Source organism: Dasypus novemcinctus, chromosome X (genome assembly GCF_030445035.2).
Source record: "Dasypus novemcinctus isolate mDasNov1 chromosome X, mDasNov1.1.hap2, whole genome shotgun sequence".
In the NCBI taxonomy this organism is placed as follows: domain Eukaryota; kingdom Metazoa; phylum Chordata; class Mammalia; order Cingulata; family Dasypodidae; genus Dasypus; species Dasypus novemcinctus.
Window position 1 is genome coordinate 54,778,975 of NC_080704.1, and position 20,835 is coordinate 54,799,809.

Sequence of the window (20,835 nt, forward strand, 5' to 3'; positions counted from 1 at the left end):
CAACATCTTCATAATATTTAGTCTTCTGCTCCATGAACATGAAATTTCTTTCCATTTGTTTAGGTCTTCATTTATATTTTTTAGCCTTGTTTTGTAGTTTTCTGCATATAGGTCCTATACTTTATAGGTTAAATTGATTCATAGATATTCGAGTCTTTTTGTTGCTATCATAAATGGAATTTTGTTTCTTCATTTCCTCCTCAGATTGTTCCATACTGGTTAGTGTACAGAAACATTATTGATTTTTGCATGTTGATCTTGTATCCTGCCACTTTGCTGAACTCGTTTATCAGTTCAAGTAGTTTTGTCATAGACTTTTCAGAATTTTCTAAATATAGGATCAAGTCTTCTGCAAATAGAGTTTTACTTCTTGTCTTCCTGTGTAGATACATGTTTTTTTCCTTGTCTTATTAATTCCTCTAGCTAGAATTTCTAGCATAATGTTGAACAGTGGTGATAGTGGCATCCTTGACTTGTTCCCCATTTTGAGGGAAAGCTTTCAACCCAAGAAAATAATTCAAGAAGTACCTGTTTACCCTTTATTAAATCCAGAATAAGCTGACTTCCCTGTCTGTACTTCAAACCCTTTCTAAAAAGAAGTTTATCTGGCTGCTTAGGAAGTTAGAGATGTTTTTCTTGCTAGACATGGGGAGTGGGTGGGGGTGGTATTTTTAAAAAGAGAGCATTAAGTGTTCCTACTTCTATAGTGATAGTCTTCTCAAAGTGTGTGCAATATGTTCCCAGGTATTCCGGAAGGACCTCATTAGCGCCATGAAACTTCCAGATTCTCATCACATTAATCCTGACAACTATTACCTCTTTGCGGATACATGGAAGGAAGAATGGGAAAAGGGAGTCCAGGTACCAGCCAGTCCAGACACTGTTCCACAGCCTTCCCTCAGGTATTTGCATGCTTGCGCCTTTGACTTAGGGAATGAATGTTATAATGGTTATTTGTGTGGCATGTGGGGAGGAACTTTGAGTGCTTAATTATACATTTATTATAGAAAATCACATACTGTATTCCCCAGTTCACAATGACAGATTATACCAGACTTGGATAGGCCTGGTAAAGTCAAACTCACTTACTTAGGGGTATAATATGTGCCCATTAACAGGCCAAAACTGTTTGAAATCCAATCTGAAATTATAATAAGGTTTCTGAGACCAGGATTTCCAAGACCGACTCAACAATCAGTACCATATATTGGACTTCAAGTAAAAATAGATCATTAATTAATTGTATAATGCCCATGGGAAGTTGCTTCAATATAATAGGAGCCTCATAGTAATAGCATCTGTAAAAAGAGGTCCAAAACATACAGTTTGTGAAATGCATAAGCTCAAATGATGGGGGATTACTGGAATAACTGGGTTGACTACAGGGATGTGTGGCATTCATGAACAAAGACTTGAGAAGAAAGTCGAAGTAGGAGAGGGCTTTGGTTTTTGTGGAAAGGGGAGAAAAGTGTTTTTGGCTAGAGGAAGTAGTAATTTCCTCTCCTCAGTAACAGTGACAAATTTTGGAAACCTTTGTAAAAATGATTTTTGTGTCCCCAGTTCTTTGCACAAAGTTGGCATGACATAAATTGTTCAATACAAGTTTGAGTGAATGAAGGACTGAATGAATAGGATGGAGATTAATATAAAAAGGCTGGTGGGACCTGTTGGTTACTATTTCTCAGTGTACATCTACCTCTTTCTACCACATACTGGGTTCCTAAATGGCAGGGATCACACACTTGAATTCTCTGTTCCTAGAACCAGGTTCTTAGGATCTGTTTATACTCCAGAAATTTTTAGTGAATCACTTCTGCTAGAAACCCAGGCCCAGGGTATCACACCCACAGAGAGGATGTCCCTGCTCTGTTAAGGAAATCTTAATTCAGCACATATCCTGAGCCTCCCTGGCTTGTCATTGACACCACCTCCTGCCTCCCAAAGTCCAGACTGGCATCATGAATGAACTCAGAGTTAAGAATTTTCATATCCTTGCTGTCAGGATTTTTTTTTAAATATACTTATTTTTTTAAAGATACTTAGATTACATAAATGTTACATAAAAATTATAGAGGACTCCCATATGCCCTGCTCCCTACCCCTCCTACATTTTCTCACATTAACAACATCCTTCATTAGTGTGGTGCATCTTTTAGAATTGATGAACACATTTTGGAGCTTTGCCACTAAGCATGGATTATAGTTTACATTGTAGTTTACACTCTCCCGCACAATTTTTTAAGTTATGCCAAGATATGTAAGGGCCTGTATCTGTCATTGCAATGTCATTCAAGACAATTCCCAAGTCCTGAAACTACTCCCATATTACACCTGTTTTTCCCTCTCCATCCCCTCAGAACATCCATCGGCCACTACTTCCACATACATGATAAAAGTTCTTTCATTGCTGGAATCACAGTAAGTCTATAGTAGAATACCTGTAAGTCTACTCTAGTCCATTGTTCATTCCCCAATCCTGAGGACTCTTGGATGGTGATGCCTACTCCACCTCTAATTGAGAGGGGGCTTAAATCCCATGGGACTAATGGATGGGACTGTCTTACTTGCAGACTCTCTGTTCCTTGGGATGGGTGTTGTCCATCATCTTCTCCTTCTTAGTTGTTGTAGGTGAGTCCAATGAACTGGAGAGTAGGTGTTGCAACTCTGTTGAGATTCAGGATCCTGCTGGCACATGGACAGCCCAGAGATTTAAGTCTCTTGGACATACACCTATCAACTCTAGTACTAACTATTGGTTCAAATAGAAGGGACAGAAGAGCCATGTGTAGGGAAACCACAGCTGAGTCCAACTCCGTTACACTGGGGAGCATAAATTCCCAAATTCCTGAGCTGTCTGCCCTGACTGTAGTAGCTGGACATCTCCAGAACCCTCCAGGAGCTATGCTATTTGAGGCAATATTTACTTTGGCAGTCAATGAGCTCCTGCTGAGACATGCATAATTGTAACCTTGGGAATGAATTCCCAACTCACTTTGAAGTCTCTTAGCCATATAAACTCATTTGTCTTTACCCTTTCTCCCTTTTGGTCAAGATCTTTTTCCAGTTACATTGCTAGTTGGTGCTTGGTAGTAATCCCTCAGTGCCAGGAGGCTTATTCCTGGGACTAATGTCCCATGCTGGGTGGAAGGTAAGATGTCAGGATTTTTATATTACCATAGCAGCCATGATGATGAGTTGACCATCACCATTCCATTGACATTCTGAGGATTATTGAGAGTGACTAACATCTTGACTTTGGCCTTCTTGGTAAGTGAATATCAATTGCCTATCCAATGCAGGTGATTTTAATCTTTCAGGTTAACTGGAGAATGCTTAGTGTACCACTTTGAAAATGTAATCAGTCAGATCTGTGAGCCATAGATAAATAAGGTGACAATAATGGAGTAGCCATTCAGGAAAAGTAATTTTAGGGCCTGAAAGAGTTAGCATTCTCAGATAGACAGTCATGCACTCTCTAAATCATATGTGTCCTTGCAGCTTTAAAATTTGCTTCGAGGGTTTAGAATATTTACCATTTTAGGTACTAAGAGTGTTTGCAAAATCACTTCTATTTCCCATAGTCCTTTGCCTATTCTATAAAACTCTTTTTTATATTATCATTTTTTAAAGATCCATAAATTATACAAAACATCACACTAAAAAAGTATAAGAGGTTTCCATATACCCCATTCCCCACCTCCTACTCCTCCCACATCAACAACTTCTTTCCTTAGTGTGGAACATTCATTGCATTTGAATGAATACATTTTGTAGCACTGCTACACAGCATGGACAATGGTTTACATTGTAGTTTATACTCTCTCCCAGTCTGTTTAGTGGATTATGGCAGAATATATAATGTCTTGCATCTGTCCCTGCAACATCATTCAGGACAACTCCAAGTCCCTAAACTGTCCCCATGTCACACCTCTTTTTCCCTCTCCCTGCCTTCAGCAAATCCTGTGGCCACTGTCTCCACATCAGTGATAGAATTTCTTCCATTGCTAGAGTCACAATAATTCTGTAGTAGAATACCAGTAAGTCCACTCTAATCCATAATTCATTCCTCCATCCTGAGGACCTGGGATGGTGATGTCCACTCTACCTCTAAATTGAGAGAGAACTTAGATCCCACATGGCTGATGGATGAGATTCTACTACTTGTAGTTGTAGATTCTCTTGGTTCCTTGGTGTGGTGGTTGACCATTCTCACCTCTTTGTTACCTGACCTAGGTAAGTCCAATGAACTGAAGAGTAGGTGTTGCAACTCTGCTGAGGCTCAGAGCCCAGCTGGCACATGGACAGTCCAGAGATTAAAATCTCCTGGGCATACACCAACCCCAGTGACAACCAAGGCTTCAGTAAATGTGACAGAAGAGGCATGTGTAGAGAAGTCACATCTGAGTCCAACCTCCATCATACTCAGGAGCACAAATTCCAATGTAGGGCCCACTGACAAGGCACTGAACTCCAGAGCCATCTGCCATGACCATAGGACTTGGGTGTCTCCATAGCCCTCAGGAGCACCACTACCTGGGGTTGTATCTACTTTGACTTTCTCTGAGATCCTGCTGAGACATGCATAAGCGCAACCCCTCTGATGACCTCCCAACTCATTTTTGAAGTCTCTTAGCTATTATAAGCTCATTTGTCTTTACCATTTCCCCCTTTTACTCAAGGTCTTTTTCTAGTTGCATCACCAGCCGGTACTTGGTAGTAATCCGTCAGCGCCAGGGAGGCTTATCCCCGGGTGTCCTATCCCATGCTGGGGGGAAGGAAACGCATTTATATGCTGAGTTTGGCTTAGAGAGTGGCCACATTTGAACAACATGGAGTCTCTCAGGAGGCAACTCTTAGGCACCCTGCAGCTCTAGGCCAAGCTGAAATTTATGAGCACACAGGCACATAAGAATAATCATCAGTATCAAGGGCCCATCATTGTACCATCCTTCTTCACTTGTCTTTGCCCTTGCACTTGGGATTGTTGCTGTTCCATTGGGAAATGGCAACAGAGCTCCCCAGGAGGGGAACTTAGCACTCCCTCAGTTGTCGTGTGAAACTCTACCCCCTATGTCAATACCCAAAGAATATCTGAACACATCTATATACCTTATATGCAGGCCCTGGAGAACTCCCTCCCACCCATGCATCCCCCATCAATGACACCCCACACCAGTGCTCCTCTCCTGCCATAATTGAACCCCTCTGTGATCCAAAACTTCTTCAAAAATGAAGGCTAATATATTGCCAAATTCAATTAATAGGAAAATGAAATAGTAATGATAGGTTTAAAGATAAGAAATAATAATTTAGAAAAACTAAAGTAAAAAATAAATTGGGGTATTAAAAAAATGAAAAATATTTTTTAAAAATTTTTGATGTTTTGCCTTTCCTCAGCATAATAGGCGTTGCCCTGTATGTACAGTGGCAAGGCAGTCTCTTCCATTTCTTCCTCAGTGTCTTATATCATTTTGTGTGTTTTTTTACTATTATGTCTTCGAAAAAGTTTTAGGTCACAGTAAAGTCACATATAGAATAGAGGGGACTGCCATATACCCAACATCCTCCCCTTTTTCCCCCTTCCCCAGCAAGGATCTTTTTACACGTGGATGTTACATTTACTACAACTAATGTACAAATATTGAACTATAGCTACTAACCATGGTTACATTAGTGTTCACATTATGGTTTACATTTTAGACTGTATACTTTTATACATTTTTGGTGAAATTTAACATGGCCTGTATCCATCATTGCACGATCATGCAGAACACTTCCATTGCCCCCCACTTACCCCCTCTTCCATCTAGTCTGTTCATCTCACCCCTCCCCTCAGGGTCCACAGTGACAACCAAACTTCAGTGCTTGAAGGACAAGATTCACAGATACTTGCAGCAATGCTGGGGGCTTGACACACTAGTCTGTCCTCCCCCACTGGGAGCCACCCTCCCCTCTCTTTGAGACCAGGCCTCCCCGGATGGGGATACAACACCTTCTTAGTCATTGTATGAGTCTCCACTCACTGATATAACACACAATGACAAGATGAGCACTCACACACTCCTAGAAGCCTGCCCTAGGTTCACCCTGTGCCAGATGATCCCCCATCAAACACCTTAAACCTGTAACCCTTCCATATTGTATTTTCTAAAGAGTTTTCTCAACATTATACTTTCAACCACACACCTGACAATCTCCCATGTTCACCTGCTCACCCCAACCCTCCCACCATTTCCATGGAACATCTGACCCATCCTCCCAATCCTAACCCCCTTCAAGCCTGGAAAGCCCAACTAATACTATCCCTGTACCCCTGTCTTATCCATTCACAAGTACTTAACTCCACTTTATCATAGATTTCGCCTGTGTGAGCATTGCCTCAAAACATTCCCCTACCCCACCCCCATTTCCTGTAAGCCTATCTTCCAGTCTGCACCTCTCTGGGACAGCTTGATTTGCTCAATTCATATCAAAGAGGTCATGTAGTATTTATCCTTCAATGCCTGGCTTGCTTCAATCAACATAAGGTCCTCAAGAATCATCCATGTTATCCTGTGTGTCAGTACTGTATTCCTTCTTATACCTGAGTAGTATTCCATTGTATGTATACACCTCATTTTGTTTATCCATTTACCTGTCGATGGGCAATTGCGTTGATTCCGACTTTTGGCAATAGTTAGTAATGCCGCTGTGAATATTGGTGTGCAAATGTCAGTTCATGTCCTTCTTTTCAGTTCTTCTGGGTATATACCCAGCAGTGGAATTACTGGGTCATATGGCAAATCTATAGCTAGTTTTTTGAGGAACCGCCAAACTGTCCTCCACAAAGGCTGGATCATTCTACGTTCCCATCAGCAGTGGAATGAGGGTTCCCATTCCTCCACATCCTCTTCAACACTTGTAATCCTCTTTTTTTAATAGTCGCCGGTCTAATGGGTGTAAGATGGTATCTCATTATAGTTTTGATTTGCATTTTCCTAATAGCTAGTGATGTTGAGCATCTTTTCATGTGCTTTTTAGCCGTTTATATTTCTTCTTTGGAGAAACGTATGTTCAAATCTCTTCTGCATTTTTTGAATGTGTTGTTTGTGTTTTTATTTTCGAGATATAGGATTTCTTTATATGCTGGATATTAGGCTTCTATCAGATATATGGTTACCAAATATTTTCTCCCATTGCATAGGTTGTCTTTTAAATTTCTCGATAAACTCCTTTGAGATGCAAAGGTTTTAATTTTGAGGAGGTCCTATTTATCTATTTTTTCTTTTGCTGCTCGTGCTTTGGATGTGAAGTTCATGAAGCCATTTCCTGTTACAGTGTCCTGTAGATGCTTCCCTGCATTGTCTTCCAAGGTCTTTATGGTCTTGGCTCTTATATTTAGCTCTTTGATCCACCTTGAGTTGATTTTTGTATAAGGTGTGAGATGGCATTCCTCTTTCATTCTTTTACATATGGACATCCAGTTCTCCAAGCACCATTTGTTGAATAGGCCATTCTCTCCCAGTTCAGTGGGGTTGGTGGCCTTGTTGAGCATCAGTTGACTGTATATGTGATGATCTTTATCAGGACTCTCAGTTTGGTTCCATTGGTCAGTATGTCTGTCCTTGTGCTGATATGCCATTTTGACCACTATAGCTTTGTAGTGTGTTTTAAGGTCAGATAGTGTGATTCCTCTGATTTCATTTTTCTTTTTCAATATCTCTTTGGATATTCAGGGCCTCTTTCCCTTCCAAGTAAATTTCATAGTTTTCCAGTTCATTAAAAAATGCTGTGTTGATTTTTATTGGGATTGCATTAAATCTGTAGATAATTTGGGTAGGATAGACATCTTAATGATATTTAGCCTTCCTATCCACAAACAAGGAATATTCTTCCATTTATTTACATCATCTTTGATTTCCATTAACAGTGTTGTATAGTTTTCTGTGTATACGTCTTTTACATTTTTAGTTAAATTTATTCCTAGGTATTTGATTTTATTTACCGTTGGAAATGGTAGTTTTTTCTTGATTTCCTCCTCAAATTGCTCATTATAGTGTATGGAAATGCTACTGATTTTTGCACATTGATCTTATAACCTGCAACTTTACTGAACTCATAAGTTCTAGAAGCGTTGCTGTCGATTTCTCAGGACTTTCTATGTACAGGATCATGTCATCTGCAAATAGCGAAATTTTGACTTCTTTTCAAATTTGGATGCCTTTTATATCTGCTTGCCTCAGTGCTTAAGCAACTACTTCTAACACAGTGTTAAATAGGAGGGATGATAACGGGCAACCTTTTCTTCCTGATCGTAGAGGGAAAGATTTTAGGGTTTCACCATTTTATATGATCTTAGCTGTGGGTTTTTCATACATACCGTTTATCATGTGAGGAAGTTTCTTCTGTTCCTGTCTTTTGCAGTGTTTTTATCAGGAAAGGGTGTTGTATTTTGTCGAATGCTTTTGCTTCATCTATAAATATGATCACGTGATTTTTTTCTTTTGATCTGTTTGTGTGGTGTATTACATTGATTGATTTTCTTATGTTGAACCATCCTTGAGTACTGGGAATGAAACCCTCTTCGTCATGGTGGATAATTCGTTTGATGTATTGTTGAATATGAGTAGCAAGTATTTTGTTGAGGATTTTAGCATCTAGGTTCATTAGAGAGATAGGTCTGTAATTTTCCTTTCTTGTGGTATCTTTCTTTGGCTTTGATATTAGGGTAATGTTCACATCATAGGATGATTTAGGCAGTGTTCCTTCTATTTCAATTTTTTTGAAGAATTTAAGCAAGATTGGTGTTAGTTCTTTCTGGAAAATTTAGTAGAATTTACTTTTGAAGCCGTCTGGCTCAGGGCTCTTCTTAGTTGGGAGATTTTTAATTACTGACTATATCTTTTTACTTATGAGATCATCAATTTCTTCTTTCGTCAATGTAGGCTGCTTATGTGTTTCTAGGAATTTGTGCATTTCCTCTATATTGTCCTTCTTGTTGGCATATAACTTTTCAAAGTATCCTCTTATATTCTTTATTTCTGTGGAGTCAGTAGTGATATCCCCATCTCATTTCTTATTTTGTATATTTACATCCTGTCCCTTTTTTTGTTTGTTAGTCTAGCTAAGGGTTTGTCAGTTTTATTGATCTTCTCAAAGAACTAGCTCTGTTTTTTTTTTAATTTTTCCTATTGCTTTCTTGTTTTCTGTTTCATTTGGTTCTACTCTAATCTTTGTTATTTCCTTCTTTCTTTTTCCTTTGGTGTTAGTTTGTTGTTTTTTAGTATTTTTAGTAATTCCTCCAAGCATGCAGTTAAGTCTTTGATTTTAAATCTTTTTTGATAAATGAATTTATGTCTGTGATTTCCCTCTCAGTACAGCTTTTGCTTCATCCCATACGTGTTGATAGGTTGTGTTGTCATTCTCTTTATTTTCAAGGTAGCTACTGATTTCTTTTGAGTTTTCCTCCTTTACCTACTCTTTGTCTAACAGTGAGTTGCCTAAGTTCCATATTTTGTGCTGAATCTGGTTCTCTGACCCTTGCAGGTTTCCAGCTTTATTCCACTGTGGTCAGAGAAATTATTTTTTATGATTTCAATTTTTCTAAATTCATTGAGACTTTCTCTGTGACCTAGATAGTGGTCTATCTTGGAGAATGATCCATGTGCACTTGAGTAGAATGTATATCCTGCTGTATTTGGGTGTACTGTTCTGTATATGTCTATTAGGTCCAGATCCTCTAATATATTATTCACAGTCTTTGCTTCTATATTGATTCTGTCTAATGGTGATAATGGAGTATTACAGTCCCTCACTATAATTGTAGAGTCATCTAATCTTCCATTTAGTTTTTCCAGTGTTTGCCTCACTTATTTTCACGCACCCTGGTTAGGTTTGTAAATGTTTATAGTTGTTCAATCTTCTTGAAAGATTACCCTTTTTATTAATATATAGTGTCCATCTTTGTTTCTAACAATAGTTTTGCATTTTAAGTCTATTTTGTCCAATATTGGTATAGCTACCCCTACCCTTTTTTGGTTATTGTTTGCCTGTATGATTGAAAACAGCCATTCATTTTCAATGTCCTTGAATCCCTGCGTCTAAGGTGGGTTTCTTGTAGCCAGCATATACATGGGTCTTATTTCCTTATCCATTCTGCCAATCTATGTCTCTTAACTGGTGAGTTTAATCTATTAATATTCAGTGGGTTTTTTTGTTTTGTTTTATTTTAAAGATTTATTTTTTATTTATTTCTCTCCCCTTCCCCCCCAGTTATCTGCTCTCTGTGTCCATTCGCTGTGTGTTCTTCTGTGTTCGCTTGCATTCTTGTCAGTGGCTCTGGGAATCTTTCTCTTTTTGTTGCATTGTCTTGCTACATCAGCTCTCCATGTGTGCGGCGCTGCTCATGGGCAGGCTGTACTTTTTTTGCATGGGGCGGCTCTCCTTATGGGGCACAGTCCTTGCACTTGGGACTCCCCTGTGCAGGGGACACCCCCGTGTGGCACAGCATTCCTTGCGCGCATCAGCACTGTGCATGGGCCAGCTCACCACACGGGTCAGGAAGCCCTGGCTTTGAACCCTGGACCTCCCGTGTGGTAGGCAGATGCTCTATCCGTTGAGCCAAGTCCTCTTCCCTACATTCAGTATTTTTACTCTTAAGGAATTACTTATATTAACCATACTTTCTTTGGATTTGTGTATATCATATGTTGTTTTTTATTTCTTTTTGTTTTTTAGTTTTTCTTACACTCTCTCCCAACTCTGTCTCTCCTGTTTTTTTCCTTTCAACCTGCAGAACTCCCTTTAGTGTTTCTTGAAAGGCATGTTTCTTATTGGCATACTCTCTTAGTTTCTGTTTTTCTGTGAATATTTTGAGCTCTCCATAATTTTTGAATGCCAGCTTTGCTGGATAGAGTATTCTTGGCTGGAAAACTTTTTCTTTTAGTACCTTGCCTATGCCATACCACTGCCTTCTGGCCTCCATGGTTTCATTTGAGAAATCAGCACTTCATCTTATTGAGCTTCCCTTGTATGTGATGGTTCTCTTTTCCCTTGCTGTCTCCAGTATTTTCTCTTTGCCTTGAGCTTTGGATAATTTGAGAAGTATATGTCTTAGAGTAGGCCTGTTGGGATTTATACTTTTTGGGGTGCTCTGGGCTTGCTGGACATGTACATCCATCTCCCTCAATAGATTTGGGAAGTCTTCAGCCATTATTTCCTCGAATACCCCTTCTATCCCCTTTCCCTTCTCTTCTCCTTCTGGGATGTTTATAATGCATATGTTTGTGCATTTTGTGTTGTCATTCAAATCCCTAAGTCCCTGCTGGATGTTTTCTATTTTCATCTCTAATTCTATTGTCTGTAGAATGTACTATCTTTCACATCAGTAATTCTTTCCTCTGCCTGTTCAAATCTCTGTTACTTGTTGAGAGTGTATTTTTTTATTTCTAGGATTGTGGCATTCATCACCATCATATCCATTACCTTTTTGTGTATGTTTACAGTTTATTCAGTATGCACTCCAAGTTTTTTTTTAATTATCCTTAATCTCTTCCTTCACTTCATTAAGTTGGTCCATTATATTTGTTTGGGCAGCTTTAATTAGTCGTTCAATGTTTTGCTCCTCCTCCTGATTTTTACTTTGTTCATTGGACTGGGCCATGTCTTCCTGATTATTGATATGGTTTGTAATTGTTTGTTCAGTAGATTAGCTTCTCTGTCTAGTCTCAGATTTTATTTAGTTACTGTTTGTGTGTGTGTGTGTGTTCAGTGTTCTCTTTGACACTTTATTCTTCTTATTCTGTTTCCTTGTTGTTGTCTAAGTTCCCTTGAAGGGGAAAGATTAGGGCCAGGGAAAGCAAAAGAGGTAAGAAAAGAAAAAGTATAATAGTAATATTGAAAGTAAAAGTTAGGAGAAGAACCAAATAAGACCTAGATGAATTAATACTAAACTCATGTAAGCAGTATACAGTTATAGGAATAAAAAAGTAGAGTACCTACTGTGAAATGGGAAACTGAATATGGAGAATAATATAGTATGAATTAAAAGGCCAGCATGATGAAAAGAGAGGGAAAGAGAAAAGAAAGGACAATAACAGAAAGAGTTGCTAAAAGATAGAAAACAGAATAGAAATGTTAGAAATTAATAGCCAGAACAATTGGGGGCTGTACAAACAGAGGTTGAATGTAAGAGCCACAACAGAAGGCAGAAGATAAAAAGATGTAGGAAGGAAAAGTGATAAAATCAGTACACCCAGAAAGGAAATCGAGGAAGAGGAGACACAGCAAATGAGGCAAGCCGGCAGCACTAATTTTAAAGGGGGCGGGTGATAAAGAGGAAGGAAAGACAAGAAAATTTAAAAAACAGACAAACCCACAAGCAAGGAGTCAACCAAACTCTAAGAAAAAACAGACTACCCTCTTAAACTCCTGTAGAGTTTGTGAGGCTGCCAGTGTTTACCTATCAATTACTCTGAAGCTTTCTCACTTCAGATTTTGAACTGGGTTTTAGTGAATAAACTAAGTTAAATTATATAACAAAAGAAACTTTTTTTTTTAGGGAAAATAAGAGACCCAGGGGGAGCTAATACAAGGATAATGTCTATGTTTTCCCTGTCCTAAAGTATCAGCTAGATGTTTAATATCCCAGCAGTTTACTGCTCTGAGAGGAGCCAGAAATCAAACTAGAGATCCTGTATATTCAGGGCTGAAATTTCTCCACTGAGCTCTACTTTCTTGTTGGGTTTATTAGCGAGAGCCCCTTTCCCTGTGGCAGGATTGACTTTTTGCAATTGGATAAACTGCTGATTAGAAATCTGTCCTCCCCTTCCACCCCCCCCCCATTTTTTTTTCAAACTGCTTTCTCTACCTGGGTAGCAGGAAGCAGTAGACTACCTGTGAGGGTTCCCTTTTGAAATTCAAATGGGACCCGGTGACTTAACTCACCACAGAAAAAAAATGACTGTCAGTCTCTTTGAGAGGGCACACACATCTTACTGGGAACCCTAAATATGTTCTTGGAAGCTTATTAAGCACTTCCTACTACCCCCCTCCCTTAGGTGAGTTGTACAGAACTAGTTAATTGCCTTTCTCCTCCTTCTCCCAGACCAATTTGCCCTATCCCAGCGAGGTTAGGTAAATCAGGCTGCCTCAGCAAACTCGCCTCTCCCCTCTTCCTGGTTTCTCCTCAAGCCATCTGGTATGCCCCTCAAAGCTCAAAAAAGGGGGTCCAGACTATTGAACCTGCACTTGGGGGACCCCCTTCCACCCTTCACCAGAACCCTCCCACTCTCAGAGTTAGTCTCCTCCAGCTGGGTGATCAGTGAGAGTCAGGGATCTCTGTGGCTTCCTACCCTGAGGGAAGGGTTTATCCATCCCACAGCTCCTGCCTGAAGCGCCAGAAACTCACGGTTTTACCTTGAGCACTCACTCTCCAGATCAATGCCCTGAAGCCTCCTGCTTTGTGGGTTCCCAAAATAACTCACTCAAGCAGAATTTTGCCCCCACTCAGCCGTTTTTTTGTAGGAGAGATGATGTGGGAGCACTTAATCTGATGCCATCTTGCCCTTCATCCGAGATAATGGATGGGTCTATAAAACTATTTATTTTAATTGAACAACATGGCAGACTCTTAAATGATTGGTAATATTAAATTCCTAAATAAATTCCTGAAATGGTTGTTCTTGGTAGGTAGAATATATTGTTTTCCATTTTTTTATGTATCAATAGAAATAAAACTGTAGTATGAAGTCTTTCCTGTAGAACAGTGATTCTCGAATTTGAGCTTATACTAAAATTACCCAGCTAGCTTATTGAAATGGATTTCTGGACCCTATCCCCAGAACTTTTGATTCAGTAGATCTGCGGTGAGGGGTCTGAGAATTTGAGTTTCTTACACACATTGCTGATGCTACTAGTTCAGGGACACTTTGAGAACCATTGCTATGAGATATTTTTATCTTTTTTTCTTAATTTAATTTTCATACTTGGTTTTTCCCTTTGGCTTTCAATATGAGTCCACCATCATAGAGGCTCACCTGATTTAGGACTGAAACTTTCTTTTTGAGACTTTCATGCTAATGTGCTGGAGGTGCAGTTAATGTTGGGGTTTAAGATATATTTAGGGGATTTGAATCTCTGGACTGACAATGTGATAGCCAGATCCTGAGCCTCAACAGACTCCAGCACCTACAATCTGATTTATTGGACTTACCACACTCAGCTAAGATGGAGGTGAAGAAGGACAACCACCACACCATGGAGCCTAGAGTGATTACAACTGAAAATGGGAGGATTGCATCCAGCATCCAGGTGGAATCTGAGCCTCCTCTTGACATAAAGGTGCAATGGACACAACCAATCCAGTGTCCACATAGAAGAGGTGGCATTGGATTGGGAAAAGTGGACATAATGGACAAAGGGTATGGGGAAAGGCAGGAAGAGATGAGAGGTGGAGGCATCTTCGGGACATGGAGCTACCCTGGATGGTGCTTCAGAGGTAATCACCGGACATTGTAAATCCTCACAGGGCCTACATGATGGAATAGAGGAGAGTATGGGCCATGATGTGAACCAATGTATATGAGGTGCAGAGGTGCCCAAAGATGTACTTACCAAATCCAATGGATGTGTCATGATGATGGGAACGAGTGTTGTTGGGGGGGGGGGAGAGGGGGGGTGGGGGGGTGGGGTTGAATGGGACCTCACATATATATTTTTAATGTAATATTATTACAAAGTCAATAAAAAATAAAAAAATTAAAAAAAAAAAAAAAAAAAAAAAAAGAAACTTTCTTTTTGAAATATTTAGGCTCCTCAATCACAAGTGCTCATGGTAGCTACACTTGGCTAACATTATTTGTCAGGGTCAAACTCATGACTTACGATTTTCACTTTCCGGATTTTGTAAGTCATCTTAAAATTAAATATCTCTGATATGGAATAATATTGTAACATTGGTGAATAATTAGTTTTTATGTCCTTGATTAAATTTTCAAAATCAAATGAGCTCAATTAATTTTTTAAACACTTTCTTTTGAGATAATTATAGATTTGCATGCAGTTTTAGGAAATAATAGGGATCCTTTATCCAATTCCGCCCCCCATGGTAATATCTTGCAAAATGTTATTATAGCATAGTATGTTATCACAACCAGGATATTGACATTGATACAGTCAAGACAGGTATTTCTTTTGCCACAAGGATCCCTCATGTGGCCCTTTCAAAGACACACCTACCTCCTCCTACCCCCACCTTTTCCTTAATCCCTGGCAACCACTAATCTATTCTCTAGCTCTATAATTCTGTCATTTCAAGAATGTTATAAAAGTGGAATCACACAGTATGACTTTTTTGAGTTTGCATAATCCTCTGGAGAGTCCTCAAGATGTTGGGTATATCAATGGTTCATTCCCTTTTATTGCTGAGTATTACACAGTGTGGATATACCACAGTTTGTTGAACCATTCAGCCTCTGAAGAGTATCTGTGTTTTCAATTTATGGTTGGTTCTTTATTTTTTCAAATGTGTAAGTATTCTTAATGTGTATGGGCACTTTTTTTGAATTTTTTATTTTTAAAGAAGCCTTAGAAAGCATAAATGTTACAAAAATGTAAGAGTAGGTGAAGTGGCTATGGCTCGAATCAGTTGGGCTCCCATTTACCATATGGGAGGCCCTGGGTTTGTGTCCTGGGCCCTCCTTGTGAAGGCAGGCTCACCCACACACTGCGGAGACTGCCCAGCACACAGGCGCCGCAAAGAGCTGACTCAGCTAGGTGGCGCAACACAAAAGGGAGACAAGCAAAAACACAGAAGAGCACGCAGCGAATGGACACTGAGAGCAGACAGCAAGCAAGCCACAAGGGGAGAGGGAAAGTACAATGGATCCTCTAGTGGCCACTGCCTTTGTATCAATGATACAAGTTCTTCCATAGCTGGAATAATAATAAGTCTACTTTAGTCTATCGTTACATTCACCCCTAATGTTTGTTCATTTCTCAATCTTGAGGATTTGGGGGTGGTGATGCCCATTCTGTTTCTGATTGAGAGGGGTTTTAGACCCCATGCAGCAAGATAGTTGCTGATGTCTCCCCTCTGGGCTTCCTTTCTCCCAGCTGTAGGCTGGCATAGGGCTTCTGTCTCAGGGCTTCTTCTCTCTCCTGGCATAGGGCTTCTTTCTTTCCAGGCTTTCTCTATCAGTCTCGGCTCTCTTCCCAAGGTCAGCTGTAAGCAAATGGCTCATCTCTCCCCAGGGCTCTTGTCCTTTCTGTCGCATGGCAGGATAAAAAATGACAGAGTTCTCTCCTCTTCCCAAGTATCTTCTTGAGTGAGTAGCTGTTTGTATCATCCCACCAAGGAGGGTGGGGACTCAACTTGAGTCCTGCTTTACTGATGTGGTTGAATCAAAACCCTAATCTTAACAGATAATTTAATAAAAAAAAATCTCAGCTAAATCTAATACAGTCAAAGGGTATCACACCCAGAAGAACAGATTAGTTTACAAATATAATCTTTCTCTGTTTAGGATTCATAAATAATCTCAAACTGTCACAGAAACCCAACAGCAGAAGAATATGAGCTTTTTCATCAGCGCTTCCAGTTACTGCAGTGGCAGTTTTAGGAGAAATACACTCAAACTCACTATTCCTCTAAAAAGGGTGTCCAAAACAAATCAGAATAAAGTTCATTATTATCATAAAACCTATAGTTGTATCATGGTCTCATGATGGCACCCCTTTCTCCACACCCAGGACAGCACTAATAAAAGTCCAAGGGACTTGCTTCTTTACCCAGTGGAAAGGAAAATAAAAATAATTGAACTCATGACACCTGCTACTCAAGTTGTAAACAATGCTTTAGAAAATTGATGGATGAGCCATGCATAGCACATCATGATGATGAAGTTGGAGATATTTGTTACTCTTTGCCTCATGGGTATTTTAGAAGAAATGCTCAGTAAATATCCATTGGGGCCAAAATTGGAGATTCCGTACTATTGGGGATAGTACCTTCCAGCTCCAGCTCTGCTGTAGGTACTTGTGGCAGCATCATCTCAACAGGGACTGGCAGAAGGAAGAGACACAATCAACTGTGCTTTCCTTTTGGCCCTTTTCCTGGGGCTGGAATCACTCATGTGTGACCTCCCTGATTAGTTTAAGACTCCTCAAGCATTTGGCCAGTTCTCAAAGTTTTGACACTATATCCTAACTCAGAATCCTCAAATCCAAACTCCTGAAACTATACCAGGTTTAGGTTTGCCATATTCCAGCCCCTCTGCTACCAGAGGCCTTCCCTACTTCCCAGTACCCATCAATCAACAAGGCTTTGCCATTTTTGGTAACTTGCTTGGACGGGCAAAGAGAGTCTGATCCCATAATACCTTCTCTGTATTCTTTAGCAATTCTAACTATGAAGCATGGTGGTTGTGAATGTTAAATAAATGAAAGGATCAAAGCTTATGAAGAGAATATGGGGTAATTTTTAACTACTATATATTTTTAAAGAAGTTTTAGATTACATAACTGTTAACATCGAAAATATAGGGGATTCCCATATACCATAACCCCTTCCCCTCCCACACTTTCCCCCATTAACAACCTTTTTCATTAGTGTGGTACATTTATTATAATTGATGAGCGCATATTGAAACATTGCTACTAAGCATGGTGTATAGTTTACATTATGATAACTTTTTTATTTGGATTTTCTTTCTGGGAACAGCTTGAGAGGCAGGAAGTCATGGAGTAAGGCACCTGAACATTTCTATGAGCAATTTTATACAAGCTCTTTACAAATATGAGCTAATTCATAAAGCCTAGGTAAAACTCTAGTATCTCTAGAATCCTGTGAAACTGATGTATCTCAGAGGAGACCTAGGGTATTCGAAATTTGTTTCTGAAAATTATTGGTATAATATCTAAAACTTATTCCCCCTCTCTTTTAAATTAAAGGAGTTGTAGATTTATGGAAGAGTCATGTAAAAAAAAATACAGCGTTCCCATGTATCCCCCCCTATTTTTCACACTTTGCATTAGTGTGGTGCCTTTGTTACAACTGAGGAAAGAATATTAAAATAGGGAAGCAAATGTGGCTCTATTGATAAGGCCTCTGCCTACTATATGGGAGGACCCAGGTTCAATCTATGGAGCCTCCTGGTAAAAAAGAAGAAGAAAAGACATGCCTGCGTGGCAAACCAGTGCATGTGTGTCAAGCTGAGTACCCATGTAGGTTCCCATGCAGTGAGCCAAGTGCCCACGTGATGAGCTGAGTGCCCATGCAAGTGGCCACGTGGCAAACCAAGTGCCCATGCAGTGAGCCAGTGCCTGTGCAGCAAGCCAGTGCTCACACGGCAAGCCAAGTGTTTGCGTGAGTGCTACGTGGTGAGCCAGTGCCCACGCAAGTGAGTCATACAGCAAGATGATGACACAACAAAAGAGAGACGAAGGGGAGAGTCAAGGTGAAGCGCGACAGAGACCAGGAACTGAGGTGGCACAATTGACAGGGAACTTCTCTCCACATCAGAGTTCCCCAGGATCAAATCCCAGTGAATCCTAGAGGAGAAAAACAAGAAGACAAAAAGAGAAATAGATACAGAAGATCACACAGCAAATGGACACAGACAGCAAAAACAACAGGGGAGGGGAGAAGGAGAAAATAAAAGAATATTAAAATAGTACTATTTAGTATAGTCTGTTGTTTACATTAGGTGTATTTTTCCCATGTACCATCCAATTATTAACACCTTGTATTCGTGTCATACATTTGTTATAATTCATGAAAGAACATTCTTATACTATTAACCACAGTTCATCATCCACAAAAGTGTTCACTGTGTTATACAATCTCATGTTTCACAACATCCATGTTGTTGCATGCATCAGGACTTCATTCCTTTTTAGAGCTCATTATAATTAGTTCATATCAGTGAGATCATACAATATTTGTCCTTTCATGTTTGTCTTATTTCACTCACCATAATGCCCTCAAGGTTGTTGCATGCATCAGGACTTCATTCCTTTTTAGAGCTGAACAATATTCCATTATATGTATATACCACATTTTGTTTATGCAGTCAACAGTTGATAGACATTTGGATTACTTCCATCCTTCAGCAACTTTGAATAATGCCACTGTGAACCTCAGTGTACAAAATGTCTGTTCTTGTCCCTGGTTTCAGTTCTTCTGAGTATATACCTAGTAGCGATATTGCTGGATCATATGACAGGTCTATACTTAGCTTCCTGAGGAACTGCCAAACTATCTTCCACAGCAGCTGTACCATTCTACATTTCCACCAATAAGTTGTTCCTATTTCCCCATATACTCTCTAACACTTGTAGTTTTCTGTTTTTTTATTTTATTTATTTTAATTTTTTAAAAGATAAATAGATCATACAAACTGTTACCTTAAGAAATATAAAAGGATCCCATATACCCCCACTCCCCACCCCACCCCCACTCCTCCCACATCTCTTTATCAGTATGGCACCTTCATTGTATTTGATGAATACATTATAGAGCACTGGTACACAGCATAGATTATAGTTTACATTGTAGTTTATACTCTCTCCCAGTCCATTCAGTGGATTATGGCAGGATATATGATGTCCTGCATCTGTCCCTGAAATATCATTCAGGATAACTTCAAGTCCCTAAAATGTCCCCATACCACACTTCTTCCCTCTCCCTGCCTTCAGCAACTGCCATGGCCACTGTCTCCACATCAATAATACAGTTTCTTCCATTGCTAGAGTCACAATAATTCCCTAGTAGAATACCAGTAAGTCCACTGTAATCCATATTTTATTCCTCCATCCTGAGGACCCTGGGATGGCAATATCCCCTCTGCCTCTAAATTGAGAGGGGTCTTAGATACCACATGGCTGATGGATGGAATTCTCCTGCTTGCAGTTGTAGACTCTCTCAGTTCCCTGGTGTGGTGGTTGACCATCCCCAACTTTTCTTAATAGTGAGTGGCCACTCTAGTAGGGATGAAATGATATCTGATGGTTTTGATTTGCATTTCTATAATACATAGTGATGTTGAATATCTTTTCATGTGCTCTTTAGCCAATTGTATTCCCTCTTGGAAAGAATGTTCAAGTCTTTTGCCCATTTTTAATTGAATTGTTTGTCTTTTATTGTTGAGTTGTATGATTTTTTAAATATATGCTGGATATTAAACCCTTATCAGATAGGTGGTTTCCAAATGTTTTCTCCCTCTCCAAAAAAGAGTTGGGAGGTCATCAGAGGGGTAATGCTTACGCACACCTTAGCAGGGTCCCAGAGACAGCCAAAGTAGAGAGAAGCCCAAGTACTGGTTCTCCGGAGGGCTGCAGAGACCCACAGGTTCTGCGGTCATGGCAGATGACTGTGGAGTTCAGGACCATGTCAGTTGGCCCACTTTGGAGTTTGTGTTCCTGAGTGTGATGGAGCTGGACTCAGATGTGACCTTTCTACACATGCCTCTTCTGTTACTTTTACCAGACCTGTGGTTGGCGCTGGGTTTAGTGTATACTCAGGAGACCTGAATCTCTGGACTGTCCATATGACAGCCAGGCCCTTAGCCTCAGCAGACTTGCAACTCCTACCCTCTGGTTTATTGGACTTACCCTGGCCAGCTAACAGGGAGGTGAAGAAGGTCAACCATCACACCAGGCAGCCAAGAGTGCCTATAACTGCAAGCAGGAGAATTGCATCCATCATCCATGTGGAATCTAAGCCCCCTCTTGATATAGAGGTAGAGTGAACATCACCATCTCAGGGTCCACAGGATTGAAGAATAGAGTATGGATTAGAGTAGACTTACTGATACTCTATTATAGAACTATTATGATTAGTAATGGAAGAAATTGTAG

At 39.9% G+C, this 20,835-nt stretch overlaps 1 protein-coding gene across 3 annotated transcripts in view; it reads left to right on the forward strand.

The window, feature by feature from the left end:
- Nucleotides 1-20,835, forward strand: part of JADE3 (jade family PHD finger 3) — a 246,578-nt gene that overhangs the window by 167,886 nt on the left and 57,857 nt on the right. For all 3 annotated transcript variants that reach the window (XM_023582698.2, XM_004472118.3, XM_004472117.4), the window contains exon 4: nt 745-902. In XM_023582698.2, coding sequence (XP_023438466.2) covers nt 745-902 — 158 coding nt within the window. The remainder of the gene's footprint in view (nt 1-744; nt 903-20,835) is intronic.